General features: G+C 45.2%; 1 protein-coding gene across 13 annotated transcripts in view; it reads right to left on the bottom strand.

The window, feature by feature from the left end:
• Positions 1-2,738: 2,738 nt before the first annotated feature.
• The window catches only part of ANKS1B (ankyrin repeat and sterile alpha motif domain containing 1B), a 985,090-nt gene continuing 969,003 nt past the window's right edge, over positions 2,739-18,825 (bottom strand). For 4 of the 13 annotated variants that reach the window (XM_019641706.1, XM_019641707.1, XM_019641712.1 and 1 more), the window contains 3 exons: positions 11,611-11,778; positions 11,154-11,288; positions 3,433-4,622 (listed from right to left, as the gene is read on the bottom strand). In XM_019641706.1, the coding sequence (XP_019497251.1) occupies positions 4,515-4,622; positions 11,154-11,288; positions 11,611-11,778 (411 nt within the window). In that variant the 3' untranslated portion in view covers positions 3,433-4,514. Of the gene's footprint in view, positions 4,642-11,153; positions 11,289-11,610; positions 11,779-18,825 lie in introns of all 13 variants that reach the window. The other 9 variants (XM_019641719.1, XM_019641708.1, XM_019641709.1 and 6 more) reach the window with 6 other exon arrangements.

The following is an 18,825-nucleotide window of genomic DNA, read 5'->3' as shown; positions in this document are numbered from 1 at the left end:
ATATATTGGGTAGGAACGATCATCTTTGCGTTAGCAAAGTAAAACGGCGCCACCTGAGCACAGAGCGAGTTCTCAAGGAGCACATTGGCTTCAGATGAAGACAGGAAACAGTTCAGTAGAACAGGTATTCCCCAGGTCAGCACCAAAGTCTCAGGATTAATTTCACCACAAAAAACAAGGTGTGGTTTGTGAGCACTAAGGGAATCTCACAATGTGCAGGATGGTGATTGGGCAATAGGCCTAAGGAAAGTTCTCGGCCTGCTTGGGAACTGGTTTCTGTGGGAAGCAGGACTCTGTTGCTGGGACGTGCAGATGACTGGGCTCGTTTGCACAGACAGCAATAAATGGGCGTGGGGCCGGCTGGGTGTGAGGGAAAGAGCAATGGAGTAGCGGGGAGCTGGATGGCGCCTCAGTGCAGTGAGACCCTGCTGGCCTGTGTTGGCCGGCTACCCAGTTTTAAGAAAATGTGTTCATAACTGTCAGATTGCTTCATTTTCACAGGAAACATACTAAGTGAATAGCCTGAAAACCTTAATGTCTTAAAAGCTTTATTCCATATAGACTTCTGAACATGGTCGTTATTCTGTGGAAGTAGTAAGAACTCTGGAAGCTAGCCCGCTTACCTGATTTTCATTTCTTTTCAGAAATAGCTCAGGAGCAATGTTACTCAGTCCAAGTGTGAATTTTTATTGATTTTTGAAACTGGGCCGTTTGTTCTTTAAGTCTGTCTTCTGCGCCATCCTATCCAGACATTATATGCACCAGCAATATTCCCAAGCATTCCAAGAGAGAATCTGATACGTCTTGAGAAAAATCACTTCTATGACTTATTAATGAACTAAGTAGGCATAATTTTCATAGGGTTCATTCGCCCAAATTTATCATAGAATATAATTTAAGAAGAAAAAAAATGAATGGAGTAATTGAATTGAAGTCTTTTTTTGGAATAATATTATCATTCAAGGATCCCCACTCCCGTGAATACTGCACTTACCAATCTGTCAAATTTACCCTTCAAGTGAGCTGCAAGTTCCTTCTTTAGTATGTGGGCTGGGTCTCTCCTGTTTGCCCCTCAGATCCCCTCCTCCCTTCTCCCTGCCCTGATGGGTGACTGGAGGCTGCCCTGTGTAGACTGTTATCTGCAGGCTCCTTGCCCTCTGGCTTCCATGGGTTCAGGTAATGCAGGATAGAAGGTAGAAAGTGAGATCAGGGCATTTTAATCCCTGGCTCCCTCGCCGAGGGCCCCTGCACCTGGCCATGTCCTTCAACCTGGCAGCCCCTCCACGCAGCCGCTTTCTTTCCCATCTCCCTCAGGCTGTCACCAGCCCAGGGATACGGCTCCACTCCTCTGTTGCCCTACATGCTGCCAACACCTATATAAGTATTCTGTTTGTTGAACTCTTCAATTACCTAATGGGAGACTGCCACCTGCTTTGTGCTGGGCCTGGAACTGATACAGAGAGGCATTTGGTCCACAGATATAACAAATAGGATTACTGACCTCTTGGTGGTTAGCAAAGATAAAAAGGGGCCAGAGTAGTCCAATCAAAACATTACCATGTAGGGCTGGCTGAGTGGCTCAGTTGGTTAAGAGCTCACTCAAGAGTTTGAGCTCTGAGCAACAGCTGTTCGAGCCCTGACCCGAGCTGAGCTGCTGCTGAGCTGCCAATAGGTGGCAGGATGGCTCAGCTAAAAAAAAAATTATATATATAAATATATAAAAAACATTATCATCTAAATTTCTGGCCCAAACCTTCCTTCAGGAAACCTCTTTCTGCCTCTGTGAAGGTCACCCCACCTCGACCTCGGCCTGGTTTTAGCTCTTTGGGCCCCAAGCTCTGGGCCTCTGCATGTCAGGCCGGAAGCACCCTGAGATTGCTGTGGTGTGGGTTCTGGAGAGTAACAGACTTGGACCCAGCAGCACGGAGATCTGAAAGTCACAGGATATGAATGTCAATCACTGATCTTCCCAGTGTGTTTCTACTGGCCCTTGGGTCACTCACCTCACAGCTGGCACGTGTTTTAGGAAGAATGAAAGGATTGGCAGATGTTGTTATGGGATGTTTGTAGCCCTTTCAAATTCATATGTTGAAACCCTGATTCTCCACAGTGATGGTATTTGGAGATGGGCCTCATGAGGGTGGGCCCGCCTGATGGCCTTGGTGCCCTTAGAAGAAGAAGAGCTTGCTGCTCCCCCCACCCTCTGCTTGCAGTCACAGAAGTCACATGAGCACACAGCCAGCTGCCTACAAGCCAAGAGAAAAGGCCTTACAATGAAAACTACCTTGCTGGCGCCTTGGTCTTGGACTTTCCAGCCAACAGCACTAAGAAACAAATTTGTTGTTTAAGCCCTGTCATCTATGGTATTTTGTTATAGCAGCCCAAGCTAAGACAAACATGTGCAAATGTTTTTTTTCCCCAACCTGCCATCTATGTTGTCCTATAAAAGTGATCCAGTTTAGTGGTCCTTCCTCTGTTAGAATTTTCTGTTTTTGGCAATTCCTCCTTACAGCCCACTTTAGTATTTCAACAAAGACAATGGGGCTTTGGGCTGAAATTCAAGCTTTAAAGGCCACTGTATCTTTCTTAGATTAGTAGAATCTGGAAATGAGCCAATTTTCTCAATAATTTTGCCAGTTAAAAGATACCTTTAGCTGTGAATGCTGAGATGACTTGTCCTTTGGTTTTGTTCCTAAACGGAAGCAGGAAGGTGCTCACAGAACGATGCCAAGCACCAGTGGCTGTACAATTTCCTTTTTATTTTGTGTGCTTTTTTATAGGATATAAATAATGACAAAAATTACAAAATTTATAACTGGAAGCCCAAGCATATTTACACATATGTTTCTGTTTCAGCAGAGCGACTATTTACTTTGCTCCTATACAATTTCCTTTTGGTACCATATATGTGTTATTTCACCCTCTGTTTAGTACATACATATCAACAGTGAATAGGCAAAATATATACAAGGAACTGTTCAGTTCAAGTAATTTAATATTGTATTAAAAATTTTCAACACTGAACTAAAACCATATACATTTGTCAGTTTGAAATAAAATTTAGTTATCCTCTCAAACTCACCAACTGATGAACATAACTGATAATCTCAGGTTTAAAATAATATTGGTTAATTAAAAAAAACAACATTAAGACAATCCCACAATTTATCAATATCGCTATAGTGAAATTCAAAAGGATTCACAATATATGATTGGTTAGAACAATATACATTAAAATGTTATATTTTTCTATAATGATATTGGTACTGTTTATATAATTTGACTCTACATAAATACACATTATGGTATTTATCATACAAATACTCCACAGAGACATTAAAAAAATTAAAATGCCTTAAAGAAATGTAAGTAAATTTTATTTAATCAAATAGTAAGCAAACATTTATTTATTTTTTTTCTTTCAAGAAAAGAGTTTTATTACTTTGGAATATCTTTTTTTTTTTTTGTATTTATTTTTTCTAGAAAAAATTTTTTTTTGCAACAGAATTTTATTAACACCTTTCTCAAACAAGGTTTCCACGACAGAAATCTTGACAGCAGGAGCCCCAATTTGTTTTTTAAACATGTTCTTTAAAACACTGAGGATTTTAAAAAAAACCCAATCTCTGCAGGATTATGGCTGCATCAGCACTTTGGGTCAGACCCTGGTCTGCTTGCCTGAATCTCCTGCTCTGGTCAGAGTGCCATCAGTACTTAGCCACGCCTGAGCCAGTCTTCTTGGTAGTAGCAGTAGAAATTTAGTTATTTGAAATGACACCAGAAATATCCCTCACAACTAACCTAATTTTCTTATCAATGCATTAATGAAACATCCTTTTAGTAAAAATATTTAATACAAGACACATTTTTCTGTGCATAATAAATTCCTCTGTTTTTAAATCATTCGTAAATCATGAATCAGTCCATAGATGTAAAGGTTCTCTTTATCTGACATAGTTGATTACATATAAAATCCACAAATATAGAAATTGGGAAGCAGGGTTTCCTGGTAACCACGAGAGTGGTTTTGTCCTGTTGTGTGAAAGGGTATTCAGTGGTGTAATGATTTTACAGATGCTTTATGGGGGTTGTTCTGATGCTACCTTTAAAACCGCTGACAGCGAAAAACCCAAGATTTTTATATTTTTAGGCAGTATTAGAGATCCCCTGTACTTTTTTTTTCTTTTTTTTTAAAAGGTGTTATCCCCAACTACAACAAAGCCAGTGTTGGGGCCAAGTCACTAGAAATACCTTGGGTGGTGGCGGGGAGGGGAGTCAGCGAACATCTCAACTCATGCCTCTCAGGGGTTACGGCTGGAAAGTCTTGGCTGTACTTTCTGTCACTGGTGCACAAAGAACGTCCCCAGGAATGGCCAGCGGCATTTCGCCTGTGACAAGGCCACACAAGCAGAGCAGTCTTCCTCCTAGGCTGGGTGGAAACGGAGGCGGGAAGGAAAGCCTGCTCCGGACTGCTCGGCGTGCAAGGCACCGCGAGGACAGGAGGACGGTGAGTATCAGAAAATCGTGGTCTCATACTTGGTATTAATTCCCCTCTTGGCTTCTTGTCCCGGCTCCACAATCCACGGCAGATTGGCCAGAGTCTTTTGCTCAGATGGGTCGATCTGCTTTAAAAGAGAAAGGCTGATGCCTGTTATGTGGTACCTGTACGGGGGTTCGGGCATGCATCCTAACGCTCGTAGGAGACCAACACGCCGCCCTGGCAGGACCTCAGAGATGTTGGCTGTGAGAATCATGTGTTCGTTCTTTTGATCACATTTATTGCATGTGGGCTGTGTGCAAGACACTAAAGAGGGGATGGTGAATGAGACTCTGCGCTTGCTCTCAAAGGCACACAGATGGGGAACAGACACAGAAACACTTGAGTACTGAGAAGTGGGCTAGCAGGGGGAAGGGAGGGTGCTCCGTCAGGGAGCCAGGGGGCTTCAGGAGGAGGTGAGCCAGATTATGCCACGCCCTGATGCGCAAGCCTCCATTGGTTTCCAACACAGAATAAACCCGAAATCCTCAAGGTGACCTGCGGTGGCCCTGCCTGCCTTCCTTTCTGCGTTCCAGCCACACCGGCGCCCCTGCTGCTCCCTGCACACCAAGCCATGGCCAGGGCCTCTGTTTGCATCAAATGTTCTGCTGAATGCTCTTCTCCAGACATTTGCATGCTGCTTTATACCCTAATGTCAGTCAGGTTGCTGCTCAAACACCTCCTCACCTGTGTGCCCGTAGAAAATAGCATCCCAGCTTTCCTGCTCTCCTGTTACTATTTGTTATAGAGCTCATGCTACGCACATCACATCTACGTACTTGTTAATCCTCCACTACTACATATGTTCATGACGGTGGGGTTTTGTCTGTTCTGTTCACTACAGTTTTGCCCGAACTTAGAAAAGCTCCTGGCAATCCAGTAAATTGGAGGCACACAATAAATACTTGTTGGATAGATATTATTAAAAGAATCAGGTAATGTCTGAACAGAGAGCTGGAGGACAAGCAAGAGTTTGCCTGGTGAAGGCAGGGAGGGGGGGACAGCATGTGCAAAGTCCCCGAGACAGGGGAAGTGGCTGTCTGGGGCTTACAGTCAGCTCACAGAGGGGGAGATAGGAGGGGAGACCACTGAGGGTGAAGAGGTGAGCAGGGTAGGTCAGGCTGAGCCTTGAACCAAAGTGAGCTGAGCTACAAGATGGTTAACACCGTTTTAGCCCCCGTGCACGCAAGCAGCCAATTCCGGGTAGGGTTTGAGCTGTAAGCTCTCAGGAGGGGCCTGGGAGCTGCCTCATCTTTGGGTGTGCCCACGTCTGCCCTGGCCCCCTGCCCTGCTCGGAAATGCTGGGTAAGCTTGCTGTGGGAAGGCCCTTCTCTGGACCTGAGCTGTGAAGCTCACCCGAAGGCCACGGGATCTGAGATCCATGCCGTTGGCTACCTGCCAGCATGATCTGAGTGCATCTCCACCAGGCTGGGGGGAAGGGGGAGAGGGGACTGTTTGTAGGAACCACGGAACACTTCTCAACAATAAACAACTGGAGCCGAGGGAAATGGAGCATGGACACCAGCTGAGAGGATGGGATCTTGAGGCAGTTAAAGCACATCCGTAGTCTCCACTGTATGTTTCATGTTTCTCAGTGAAGTTTTCTGGAAGGCTCATGCTATGAGCACCCAACCCTTAAGTGCCCTTCTGGCAGAAATCTATGGGGCCCAAAGTGACGTCAAATGGAGATGCCTGCCATGAACAGATTGATCTGGCCCACATGAACATGAATATAGAGTCTAAGAGAAATCCCAAAAGTATTCTGAAAATTCCTGGATATTTAACTTATACTTTGGTGGGTAAAGACAGACAAGAAACAACTCTCTATTAATAATGCTACACAGAATTAAAAGCAGGTGATGGAGTCAGAGTGGAAATAAATGAAATAGAGACCAAAAAACAATACAAAAGATCAATGAAACTAAGAGCTGGTTTTTTTTGAAAGATAAATAAAATTGACAAATCTTTAACCAGACTCATCAAGAAAAAGAGAGATGACCCAAATAAACAAAATCAGAAATGAAAGAGGAGACGTGACAACAGACACCACAGAAATACAAAAAAATTTAAGATAATACTATGAGCAACTATATGCCAACAAATTAGACAATCTGGAAGAAATGTATAAATTCTAGAAGCATACAATCTTCCAAGGCTGAAATAAGAACAAACAGAAAATCGGAACAGACCGATTACTACCAACGAAATTGAATCAGTAATCAACAAGCTCCAAGCAAACAAAAGTCCTGGACCAGATGGCTTCACAGGTGAATTTTACCAAACATTCAAAAAAGAATTATCACCCATTCTCCTTAAACTATTCCAAAAAATCCAGAAGAAGGGAAGGCCCCAAGCTCATTTTACGAGACTACTATTACCCTGAGCTCAAAACCAGACAAAGACATTACAAAAAAAGAAAACTATAGGCCGATATCCCTAATGAACATAGGTGCAAAATCTTCAACAAAATATTAGCAAACTGAATTCAGCAATATATTAAAAAGATCACACACCACGATCAAGTGGGATTCGTTCCTGGCATGCAAGGTTGGTTCAAATCTGGAAATCAAATAAAGTGGTACACCACATTAACAAAACGAAAAATAAAAATCATACGGTCATATCAATAGATGCAAAACAAGCATTTGACAAAATCCAGCATCCACTTATGATAAAAACGCTAAGCAAAGTGAGAGTAGAGGGAATATATCTCAACATAATAAAGGCCATACATGAGAAACCCCACAGCTAACATCATACTCAATGGGGAAAAGCTAAAACCATTCCCCTTAAGATCAGGAACAAGACAAAGAACCCCACTTTCACCACTTTTATTTAACATAGTCCTGGAAGTTCTAGCCATAGCAATCAGACAAGAATAAGAAATAAAAGGCATCCAAATTGGAAAGGAGAAAGTAAAATTGTCATTATTTGCAGATGACATGATACTATATATAGAGAGAACCCCAAAGATTCCACCAAAAAACTATTAGAACTGATAAATGAATTTAGTAAAGCAGCAGGATACAAAATTAATATTCAGAAATCAGTTGCATTTGTATACACCAATAACAAATTATTAGAAGGAGAAATTAAGAAAACAATCCCATTTACAATTTCTTCAAAAATAATAAAATACTTAGAAATAAATTTAACCAAGAAAGTAAAAGACCTGTACTCAGAAAATTATGACATTGAAGAAAGAAATTAAAGAAGATACAAATAAATGGAAACATATGCCATGCTCATGGATAGGAAGAAATAATATAGTTAAAATATCCATACAATCTAAAGCAATATATAGATTCAACACAATCCCTATCACATTACCAATGACATTTTTCACAGAACTAGAACAAATAACCTTAAAATTTATGTGGAGCCATAAAAGACCCTGAATAGCCATGGCAATCTTGAGAAATAACAAAGTGGGAGGTATCATGCTACCCGACATCAAGTCATACTACAAGGCTATAGTAATCAAAACAGTATGGTACTGGCATAAAAACAGGCACATAGATCAATGGAACAGAATAGAGAGCCCAGAAGTAAATCCATGCCTATATGGTCATTTAATCTATGACAATGGAAACAAGACTTTACACTGGGGTAAAGACAGTCTATTTAATAAACAGTGCTGGGAAAACTGGACAGATGCATGCATGCATGCATAAAAACAAAAAACAAAACCAACAACAAAAAACTGGACCATCTTCTCACACCATATACAAGAATAAACTCAAAATGGATTAAAAACTTAAATGTAAGACCTGAAACCATAAAACTCCTAGAAGAAAATATAGGAAGTAAATTCACAGACATTACCCCTGGAAATATTTTTACTGATACATCCCCGTGGGCAAGGGAAGCAAAAGAAAAAATAAACATGTGGGACTACATGAAACTAAAAAGTTTTTTCACAGCAAAGGAAACCATCAATAAAACAAAAAGACATCCTACTGAATGGGAGACGATATTTGCCAATGATACATCTGATAAGGGGTTAATATCCAAAATTTATAAAAACTCATACAACTCAACACCAAAAAAACAAACATGGGCAGAGGACATGAAGAGACATTTCTCCAAAGAGGGCATACAGATGGCCAACAGATATATGAAAAGATGCTCAACATCACTAATCATTAGAGAAATGCAGATTAAAAACCATAATGAGATATCACCTCACTCCTGTCACAATGGCTATCATCAATAAATCAACAAACAACAAGTGTCGGCGAGGATGTGGAGAAAAGGGAACCTTTATGCACTATTCGTGGGATTGCAAATTGGTTGAGCCACTGTGGAAATCAGTATGGAAGTTCCTCAAAAAATTACGAATATTGGGTTGTCGGAAAAGTCATGACACATTTTTGAAATGAAAAACAGAAAAAATACGTCATGACTTTTTCGACAACCCAATAGAATTATGTTATGACTCAGCAATTCCAATCCTGGGTATTTATCCAAAGAAACCTAAAACACTAATTCAAAAAAATACATGCACCCCTATGTTTATTGCATTATTCACAATAGCCAAGATATGGAAACAACCTAAGTGCCCATCAATAAATGATTGGATAAAAATCTGTCGTACATTTATAAAATGGAGTGTTACTAGGCCATTAAAAATAAATTTACAACAACATGGATGGACCTAAAGGATATTATGTTAAGTGAAATAAGTCAGGCAGGGAAAGATAAACACCATATGATCTCACTTATATGTGGAATCTAAAGAACAGAATAAATGAGCAAACAAAACAGAAATAGACTCGGAGATATAGAGAAAAAACTGATGGTTGCTAGATGGGAGAGGGAAGAAGGTGAAGGGATTAGAAAGTACAAATTGGTGATCACAATATAGTCACGGGGATATGAAATACAGCATGGGGAATATAACAATAATGTAAAGACTAGGGTGCCAGACGGTTACTGGACATATCGGGGGGATCAATTCATAGACTGTGTAGATACCTGACCACTGCATCATACACCTGAAGCTGAAGTAGAATAATATTGAATGTCAGCTCTAATTATATATATATAGTCACGGGATGTAAAGTACAGCATATGAATAGAGTCAATGGAACTGAAACAGCTATATATGATGTCAGAGGGGTACTAGATTGGGGGAAGGGGGTTATCATCTTGTGAGGGGTATAAATGTCTATTATGTTGTTTTGTACACCTGAAACTAATAAAAAGAAGAAAAGACAATAATAGCAGCTTAAACAAATATAAAATAAAAGCGGGTGATGGACTTGAGCATGACCAGGTGTCTACTGCAGGTGGGGTGGTCCAGGAAAAGCCTCTTTATGTACCTGAGAGCTGAATGAGAGGCTGGAGTCAGCGTGCTGAAATTAGGGGAAACTGTGCCAGGTGGAGGGAACAGGAAGGCCTGGGTGTCACAGAGGAGCGGGGTGGGAAACTAGGGCAGTGGGGCCATGATGTGATGTGTGCTTCACGATGCCCCTGGGTGCCGTGTGCGGGGAGGGAGGCTGTTGGGAGGTGTACTACAGTCGTTCTGCAGAGCAGCGGCGGTGGGAGCTTGGAAGGGGAGAGTGACAGTGGAAATGCAGAGGAGTGGATGGAGACATGTTTTAGGCGCTGAGTGGATGGAATCTCATGGGTTGGACACGGTGAGGTGAAGACTGGCATCAAGGATGACTTGTAGATTTATGGCTTGAGCAACGTGGTGAATGGCTCTGTTGTTTACTGAGCTGGGAAAGATCGGGAGAGAGAAACAGCTCTGAGGGGAAAATCAAGAAATCTGTTCGGGACATACTAAGTTTCAGATGCCTGTTAAATATCGCAGAACAAATGGAGCATGTAAGTCTGGAGTGAGTCAGGATTGGGAGCCAGTGGGACCGGAGAGATGTGAGGTGGGCAGGGCCAAGGGGTCAGGACATGGTGTTTGAAGCAAAGGTTTTCAGGGGATGTGCCGTTCCTGGTGCCGAGCAGCGATGAGGGACGCGCATGGGCATGAACGGCTGAGGTGGGGTGGAGGAAAGGATCCAGAGTGAGCCGGCAAGGAACAGAGGGGCCGGGCGCTGGAGGGACCATCCTGTGGATGCTGAAGTGGCCAAGAATGGTGACAGAAGTAGACACCAAAAAGAAGATTGTCGACAAGAAGCCGCATAGGTCACAAAGGAAGGTGCCTCTCTACAAACATTAATAATCTTACACTCCCCCGTGACCCTGGGGAGACTGGGGGTGGCAGGGAGGAACAGAGAGTGACAGATGGAAGGCTATGTGCTTGTGAGAGTGACGCATCTGGGGGATGCCTGCCTGCCCCGCGCGTCCCAGCGTTTCTAGGATGCCACAGCGCAGGCAGCCGGAGCAGAAACCAGATGGGAGGCCGGTTGGGAACATTCCCGCTTCTGGGGATTGCTACTACCAGAGGAGGCTGCTTTGAAGGCATGAAAGTCTGTTAAGACAGGATGTCTGCAGAGCGTGTGGGAGGGCAGGGGAGGAAATTCCTGGAGGAAGGCAGATGACAAGGAGGAGGGACGGCAGCTTCTGAACAGTCTCCACTCTGCAGGAAGCCTCAGATGTGGGAGACAGCCCCAGGGCCAGGCGCCTAGGCCTCCCCATGGAGCAGCTGGGCTCTGACCTGCCCACAGCCTGTGCGTCTTGCTTCCTCTAGCTGGGAACCAGGGACGTCTTCACCATGAACCTCTGCCAACCTCTCTGCTGGCCAGGGGCTTGTGAGAGGCTTTGTCCTCTGGTGGGATGGCAGCCAAAGCCTCTGGAATGACATCGGTCCTAGGCTGGGACCTTCAGGGGATTCACCAAGGACAGCAGCAGCACCCAGTCCCCCTCACAGGGCTGCCACAGGTGACAGAGAAAGTGGAATTTTCTGGGAGCCTCCAGGTTCCGGCAGAGGGTCCCCCAGTCTTTTCAGGAACTGGACAGAGAGGAGGGTGGACAGCTGCCGGGAGGAAGCCAGGGAGACGACCAAGGGCAGCCCCTGGATTCTAACTGGTAACCCACACCCCACAGGGCCCAGCGAGCAGCCCCCTTTCCCTCCCGCTCAAGGTTTCCAGAACATCTATATCTTTTCAACTTACCACTGACTTGCGAATACTAACGCGGGGCTTGGGGATGGGCTTGGAGGGTTTGTTTTCAAAGCTCTCTGGAAGTGTGGAGGAATGTCCCCCTTTTCTTGCTTGTAGTGCGAGCTGGTAAGCGACTTCAAATGCCTGTCCCAGTGTTAGGATGATTTCGTAGGCTAAGTTCTGCAAGAGAAACGAGAAAGCATTTACCCTGCAGATCGGACGAGTCCAGTGGCTGAGGAACCCTGCGGGAGGTGAGCCAACGAGGACCTTGAACTACTCCACCTGATGTGGCCGTGAGTCAGTGGAATTCTGTGCGGAAAGGCTACTCCCGGTCCAACTGAGGTCTATGGGAGGCATTAGTCACTGATGCGACACACTTGCTTACAGCCACGCTGAGGCGCCGACTCCCCACTTCTCACCATGGGAAGCCCACTCCATGGGTAGCTGCTTGCTCCCCAGGCCTTGGAGGGAAGTGGTTATTCGGAGCCTGCTGCTGAGTCCTGGGTACGACTCAGCCATGCCTGTGAGGACAATCCCACACACTCCACGGGAGGTGTTCCTCAGAGCTTTGGTCTTTTTACCTCAAACATCTGTGAGTCAGTGAACATCTCTGAAACACAATCAAAATCTAATTTAGGCGGAGGGGAGAGGCATTAGTCATGCTGGTGTGGCGTCTCACAGTTATAGCAGCGAACACGCAAACAGAGCCAATTATCCATCTATTTCTTGAGGCGTTTGCTCTCCCTGTGGGTCCACGCCATATTTTATCATCAAATCAGCAAGAGACAGGAGAGTCTGTCGGGCCCGAATGCTGAGCCAAGCAGCGCCTGGGAGAAAGGTTTTCTTCAGACCTTCAATCCCTCCCCTCAAGATGGCTTCTCGCTTTCTTTTCTGTTCTCCAGACACGTACCTTTATTTCTGCCTTCTCTTCCCAGCCCAGCTCCCACCCTGTCTTCTCTGAGAACATATGTCTGGTCCCAAAGAGGCAGGGTCTCAACAACACCCCGTGACGTCACAGCACATTCTAAGTGGACACCTACTGGTCACAGGGAAGGTGTGGTCTATCCCAACTTTTCATTCTGATGAATGTTTGTTTATAGTATTTCAAAACCACAGAAAGAGCATTCTGATTATGTTGATTTTCCACCTATGCCCTCTCTCCCAGGAATAGCTTAATTCCCATGATTCTCAGGAGAACTGTTTGGGACGGACTTCACTTGATGAAGATGGAGCGGCAGGTGCAGGATGGCCTTCAGAGGCCACAGGGAAGAGACCCATGGACTTCTAGGCCAACCAGATTTCAGACCAATGCCAGACTGAAATGGTCTTAGACCCAAGAGGGAACACACCGCTGAGCATGACAGCTGGTGTGACAGAGGATGTGTGTTCTCCTTTGAGCTACTTGCTGAGCTATAACGGCCCCACAAGACAGATGTGTGCTTGCTGGAGACACCGAACCTTACACAGCCAGCCGAGCACTTCCTGCAATGAACACGTGAGCCTGTATTTGCCTCCAAGGATGAGTCAGACTAGTAAATTAGTAACACACCAACAAATGATAGTGGAGGAGGGCTGGCAGACAACTCTGGCCATCATTGCACAAAGAAGGCTGAGCCCTGCGACTGCCTACACTTGGCATTCACGTTCTTGTCAGCTTTGCCTCCTCGTGCACAATGGGTCCCCTCTGAAAGGCAGACTAGGCTTCTGACTTCTGCAACCTCCATGTGAGGTTGTGGGCTCTTGGTCTTGGTCACCGTTACCGTGAAGATGGTTGGTGTCCATCTGTCAGGGGTATGGACCAGGTATTCGTGCTCTGGGTGGGCAACTGGGCTAAGGGATATGTGACAGATTCAGTGATTCTATCCCCAGGGGTTGGCAAACTGCGGCTCGCGAGCCACATGCGGCTCTTTGGGTATGTTCCGTCTCAAAAGTTTGCCAACCCCTGGAAGAGCCAATCCTGTCCCTCACAACAACTTAAAAATTATCCAAGAGCCATAAATATATTTTTACATAATCACCATTATGTGAATAATATCTTTTAAAAATTTTATAAATTAAACTATGATAGTTTTGTTTTATTTTCATTTTCAATTTTACTTCAGAGGCTTGCGAGCCACAGTTTGCTGACCCCTGGCAGCTCTTATGTCTCAAAAGTTTGCTGACCCCTGTTCTATACCATCCGGCTTTTAGATGCTGGGACAGTGGAGCTTCATGACTGTGAATTCCTTTATCGTTAACCTAAAAAACAAGTTCCTGAAAGTGAGATTTACTTAAAGCGTCAGTGTCTTCAGATGAGTCGAAGATGCTCATTTGAGTAAGTGAGATTTTTCACGTGGCTATTATAGGAAGCCTAAAGGTTTTTAAAGGTATTGGGTTAGAAGCTCTGCTCCTTCATTTTTAATTAGTTCCTGGTGTTCGGAAAGTAATCAAATAAGACCCAGAGATCAGACTGTGGGACTGAGGTTTCCTGCCAAATGGCCTCTCCTTTGGTTTGGCTTGCATTCTCCTTGAAGTCTTGCTTTCTGCTTTATTTTAGAATGCTTTGCTTTGCAGAGTCCTTTTATGATTATGTAAGGAAAGACTTGGACGTTGTTACCTTTCCTAGACTTTCTGTCACCTCAATATTTCAGCTATGGATTTTAGATGTCAGGGAAGGCCCCTGGGTACAAGCTGCAGGGAGCAGCTAGTTGCTGACGGGGCTTTTGAATGCTGAGCGTGTGCTGCACGACCAACACACCATGGCCCTGAGGGGAACAGACGCTTGTCAGATGGGACCTGAGGACACACGTTTGAACTGGGAGGCTGGTTCATTTCTCCTGCCTCTCCTTAGTAACAGCCCAACTGTTTAAAACGGGAGGAGAGTTGTTATTGTGACACCAGGAGGCTCTACTGGGACAAGGCCAAAGATAATATTGCAAAGAGAGGCTTAGGTGACAAGCCCCTGCTTCCTCCTTGAGCCAGGCCTGCCGACCCAAACGATAGCGGCTGGCACTGCACAGCCAGTGACGCCGTTCAAAATGCCTGAAAGCCCAGCTCACCTCTGCCTTCCGTATATTATCCTTGTTGCTGTGAGGAGGCCAGTGTCTGAGACACTGAATGCACTCAGTAGATGCTTGCTGAGTGAATGAACAGCCAAATGACAAACTGAAGTAATAGCACTACTAAGTTATTACTATAGGTAGTATACCTACTGTAAAGTAAGGACTCAACACGTATCAGGCGTTCTGCCAAGCACTAAATTTATCTCATTTAAGTCTCATGATAACCATCTGTAGTAGAGTATTATTATTCTCACTTTATAGATAAGGAAATTGAGGCTCACAGAGGTTAAATAACTTGCCTGACATCACAGAGCTAGAAAGTTACCAAGTTGTGATATGAACCAATATTTGTGACTCTAAGCCCATGGTTTTAACCCTACTTATGTGGGGCAGCTTGTCTCCAAGATGGCCGCCATCATTTTTTCCCCTCCCTGTCCATGCCACGTTCCCTGTTGAGCCGGTGAGTCTGTTCCCCCACCTCCGTGAACCTGGATTGGCTTTAATGACTTTCCCGATAGTAGAATGTGGCAGAAATGACTTGCTGGGATTTCCAAGATTAGATTGCAAGGGGCCTTGCAGCTTCCACCTGGGCCTCTTGTAACACTTACTCTGAGGAAACCAGCCATGCATAGAAAGTGTGACCACCCTGAGAAGACCATGCTGTGAGGATGTCCAAGTTGGCCACGGGGAGAGGCACCCTGGAGAGAAACAGCAGTTGAAGGCTCCCGATTACGGAGTGAAGGAGTCATCCTGGACATTGAAGTTCCAGGAGACGCCACATAGAGAGGACCCAAGGCTCAGAGAGATAGCCCTAGTCGAGCTGTCCTAGCATCTGCAGCCATCTGAGTCCCACCAGTGGAGGCCCCGAATACTGTTGAGCAGAGAAGAGCAGAACTGTCATGCTCTGCCCCAATTCCTGACTCACAGAATTGCAGGCATACTAGAATTGATGTTGTTTTATGCCACGAAATTTTGGGATGGTTAGTTAAGCAATGACAGATAACTGGAACACCATGTGATGCTAAAGAGGGCGGACTGGACCCTCATTAAGGCAGGAGAAGGAACTGTCAGCCTCAGAGCTGGGATGGACAGTACATAGTCGCAGGGGGACAATTCTGCAGCCACCTCTCCAGTCTGGCCGTGGGGAAATAGCTGCTGCCTCGACTCATCCTGGTCACAGGTCACAGTAAGCACTAAGGTGTCCCTTCACACATGCCAGCCCAAACCACACAGCAGGAATGTCCTTTTAAGTCAGCACAACCACACTCTTATATCTACTTACTACCCTGCTATGGCATAAATTCAAACTCACTGACTTATACTCCCCCTACCTCACCTCTCGGAAAGGCTGTAACCTGGAGTCTCTGACCCTTGCTCCTCTGGCCCTCCAAGCTTATTATAAAATAACTGCCTTGGCCTTTCCATCATGAATCTCTTCCTAGAATCATACTTATTCTGGCAGTTGGCGTTGAGTATTTTCTACCTTAGTAGACCACTAATGAAAGAACATGGTCCCCGTGCGTGCGTGCATGCATGTGTGGGTGTTTGGAGTGGTGTGGGGCATGACTTCTGAGAAGAGCAGGCTGTGAGTTTTATTATATTAAATTGGGGATAATAACATTCTGCAATTCCCACCTTATACTGGATTGTTTTGAGAGTCACTCAGAATAATAGTTAACCCAATGACAACACCAGCTAACATTTATTATTTGCTATGCACCATCACCTTCAGTGATGTGAGGATGATGAGAGGGATGCCGGCAACACTCCCTCTCCAGCAGAGGCTCTTTAGGGTGCAGTCAGGGAGTTCCGATCCAATGGGGCAAGTGCCCACGGGGCACATCATGCTCTCTGAAGCTTTGCCCTCCCTCCGTCCCCCGTGGATTTTGATCAGTGGATTAAGAATTGCTACATTAGAGGGAGACAAGGAGACATCCTACTTTAAGGATAGATCCTAATTGTAATCCAGGAATGCAAAACTGTTTTTCTTATCCAAACTGGAGACAAGTGCAGGCAGCTTGTATTTACTGTGGGCACCTTAAGGCAGTCAGGGCTGCAAATGAACATCACCACAGATGTGGGCTGAGTCCCTGGTGCCTGGCCCATGCCTGACCTCCTACAAGTGCCCCAGAAGTGCTCACTGAGTGATGTGGGGCAGGGGAGGCTCATGGAGAGACACAGAGATGTCCCCCATTGTCCTCCTGTATCCTAGTCACAGGCTGTACCCATCGCACTCATCACTTTGGTGTTAAAAAAAAAAAAACTGTAGCACAGAATGTGGGGAATCTGTCCCCTAGGAAAAGCTCTGACCACCCGGGTAATTAATTTATATTAACTAGAGCATCACTAGGATTTTTCTCTGTTGGAAACTCCTGGTTTGAAAATCTTTTTGGCTCAAGGGTTCAGTGACATATTTGCAAGAATATTCATGATAGTGTTTACATTTTTCATGAATAGGGGACTGATTAAGTATATAGACCCTTGCAGCAGAACACTAGGTAGCCATTTAAAATGAAAACTGAGTCATTTAAAAAAAAACTAGTTAAAGGATTGTAAAAATATATGTACACATGCGAACACGGATAGTATGTGTCTGTGTGCATAGAAAACAGGAATGTTATATACCAAAATGTTACTAGTGGTTATTACTGTGTGTTGAGATCATGGATGATTTTTCTCTTCTTTATGCTTCTTTGTCTGTTTTGGATTTTATTCAAATGAAAATGAATTATTTTACAATTGTAAAAAAATAACAAGCTTTTGAAAATGGTGTAGTAAACACTGTGCTTGCCTCACCTTGTGACTACATCAAAATTACAACTAAATTATAGAATAATCAACCTGGAGAACCATCTTACGTCTAGCCTAAAAGAAGTTTTATAACTAAGGATATAAAGAAGAAGCCATGTTGAGTCTTGTAGGAGGGGAAGAGACATGAAATGGGCTAGTTCCAAACCTCTGAGTGGTGGATGAAAATTGGGAGGGATACCTTGGCCACAGAGGTTCACCCAGGATGAGAGAAGGATCCCAGCCCTGCACACCAGGCTCCCCAGCGTAGAGTACTGGGGCCAGGAAGAGGAGCCCCTATAATATCTGGCTGTGAAAAACAGTGGGGATTCCGACCATCCAGGTGGGACAGAAGGCTGCAGGAAACCCAGACGTCCTCTTAAATGGCCTGCACACAGACTCATTTGCTTGCAGGCAGTCACCCTAGGCTCCAGTGGCGGGATGGTGACTTGAGGGGCATCAGAGGCATAGGGGGCAGACTGAGGTGTGTAGCCTCAGGTGAGGGCTGGAGGACAGTTGCCATTTTCCCTGAGTGAGGTCCTCCTCCTATGCAGCCGGCAGGTGGGCGCCATCTTTCCTGTGTTGAGCCCACCCCCTACGCTTATGGCCAAATCTGAATCTGATTGGTCTGGTGAGCTCTGGGGCTCTCCCCTGCTGACTCACTGAGCCCGGGCCTCACCTTACTCCATATTGCACGAGGCTTTATTGGTGGCAGAACCTTACGGGAGTCAGCAACCAGTAGCAGACCTCCAGGTGTCCTGGCTTTTTGAGGAGCTGCCCCAGACCCGGTAGTGGTGGCAGCATCCTTGGTTCACAGTGTGGCCTCTCCCATGCACCTCCAGGTCCAGCACAGGCACTGACCCACATTGATCGCTTTGTAACTCCTACCATGTTGCCCCCTGGCCAATCACAGGCAGTGGCTGACCTGGGCCTGCACCAGAGCCCCTCCCAAGAGGCCCAGAACTAACATACTTGGAGGTCGGCTTCAGACCACAGCACAGCCCTGCCCAATTAGCCCCACAAGTGACACACACACAAAGAATGGTCTCAACAGGCACCAGAGTCTGCTGAGATGAATCCTGCTCCATGTGGTAAGCCCCTTCCTTGTACAGCAGCCGTAAGCTGTGGATGTGGCCAAACCCCACAGTCAGCCTGAAGGTCAATCCCACCCACTGAGGTGCCAATAGAAATCAAAGCTCAACTATAACAGGAGGGCACCCACAACTCACCCAAGGGACAATCCTGGAGCACCTGGCTCAGGTGCCCAGGGAGACTGTGCCACTGGGCCCCACAGAGCACCTACTACATAAGGCCACCCAGCCAAGAATGGGAGACATAGCAGATCTGCTTAATACATAGAAACAAACACAGAGAGGTGGCCATAATATGGAGACAAAAA

The sequence above is a fragment of the Hipposideros armiger genome, unplaced genomic scaffold (assembly GCF_001890085.2).
Source record: "Hipposideros armiger isolate ML-2016 unplaced genomic scaffold, ASM189008v1 scaffold_63, whole genome shotgun sequence".
In the NCBI taxonomy this organism is placed as follows: Eukaryota; Metazoa; Chordata; class Mammalia; order Chiroptera; family Hipposideridae; genus Hipposideros; species Hipposideros armiger.
This window is presented reverse-complemented; position numbering and strand designations above follow the sequence as displayed.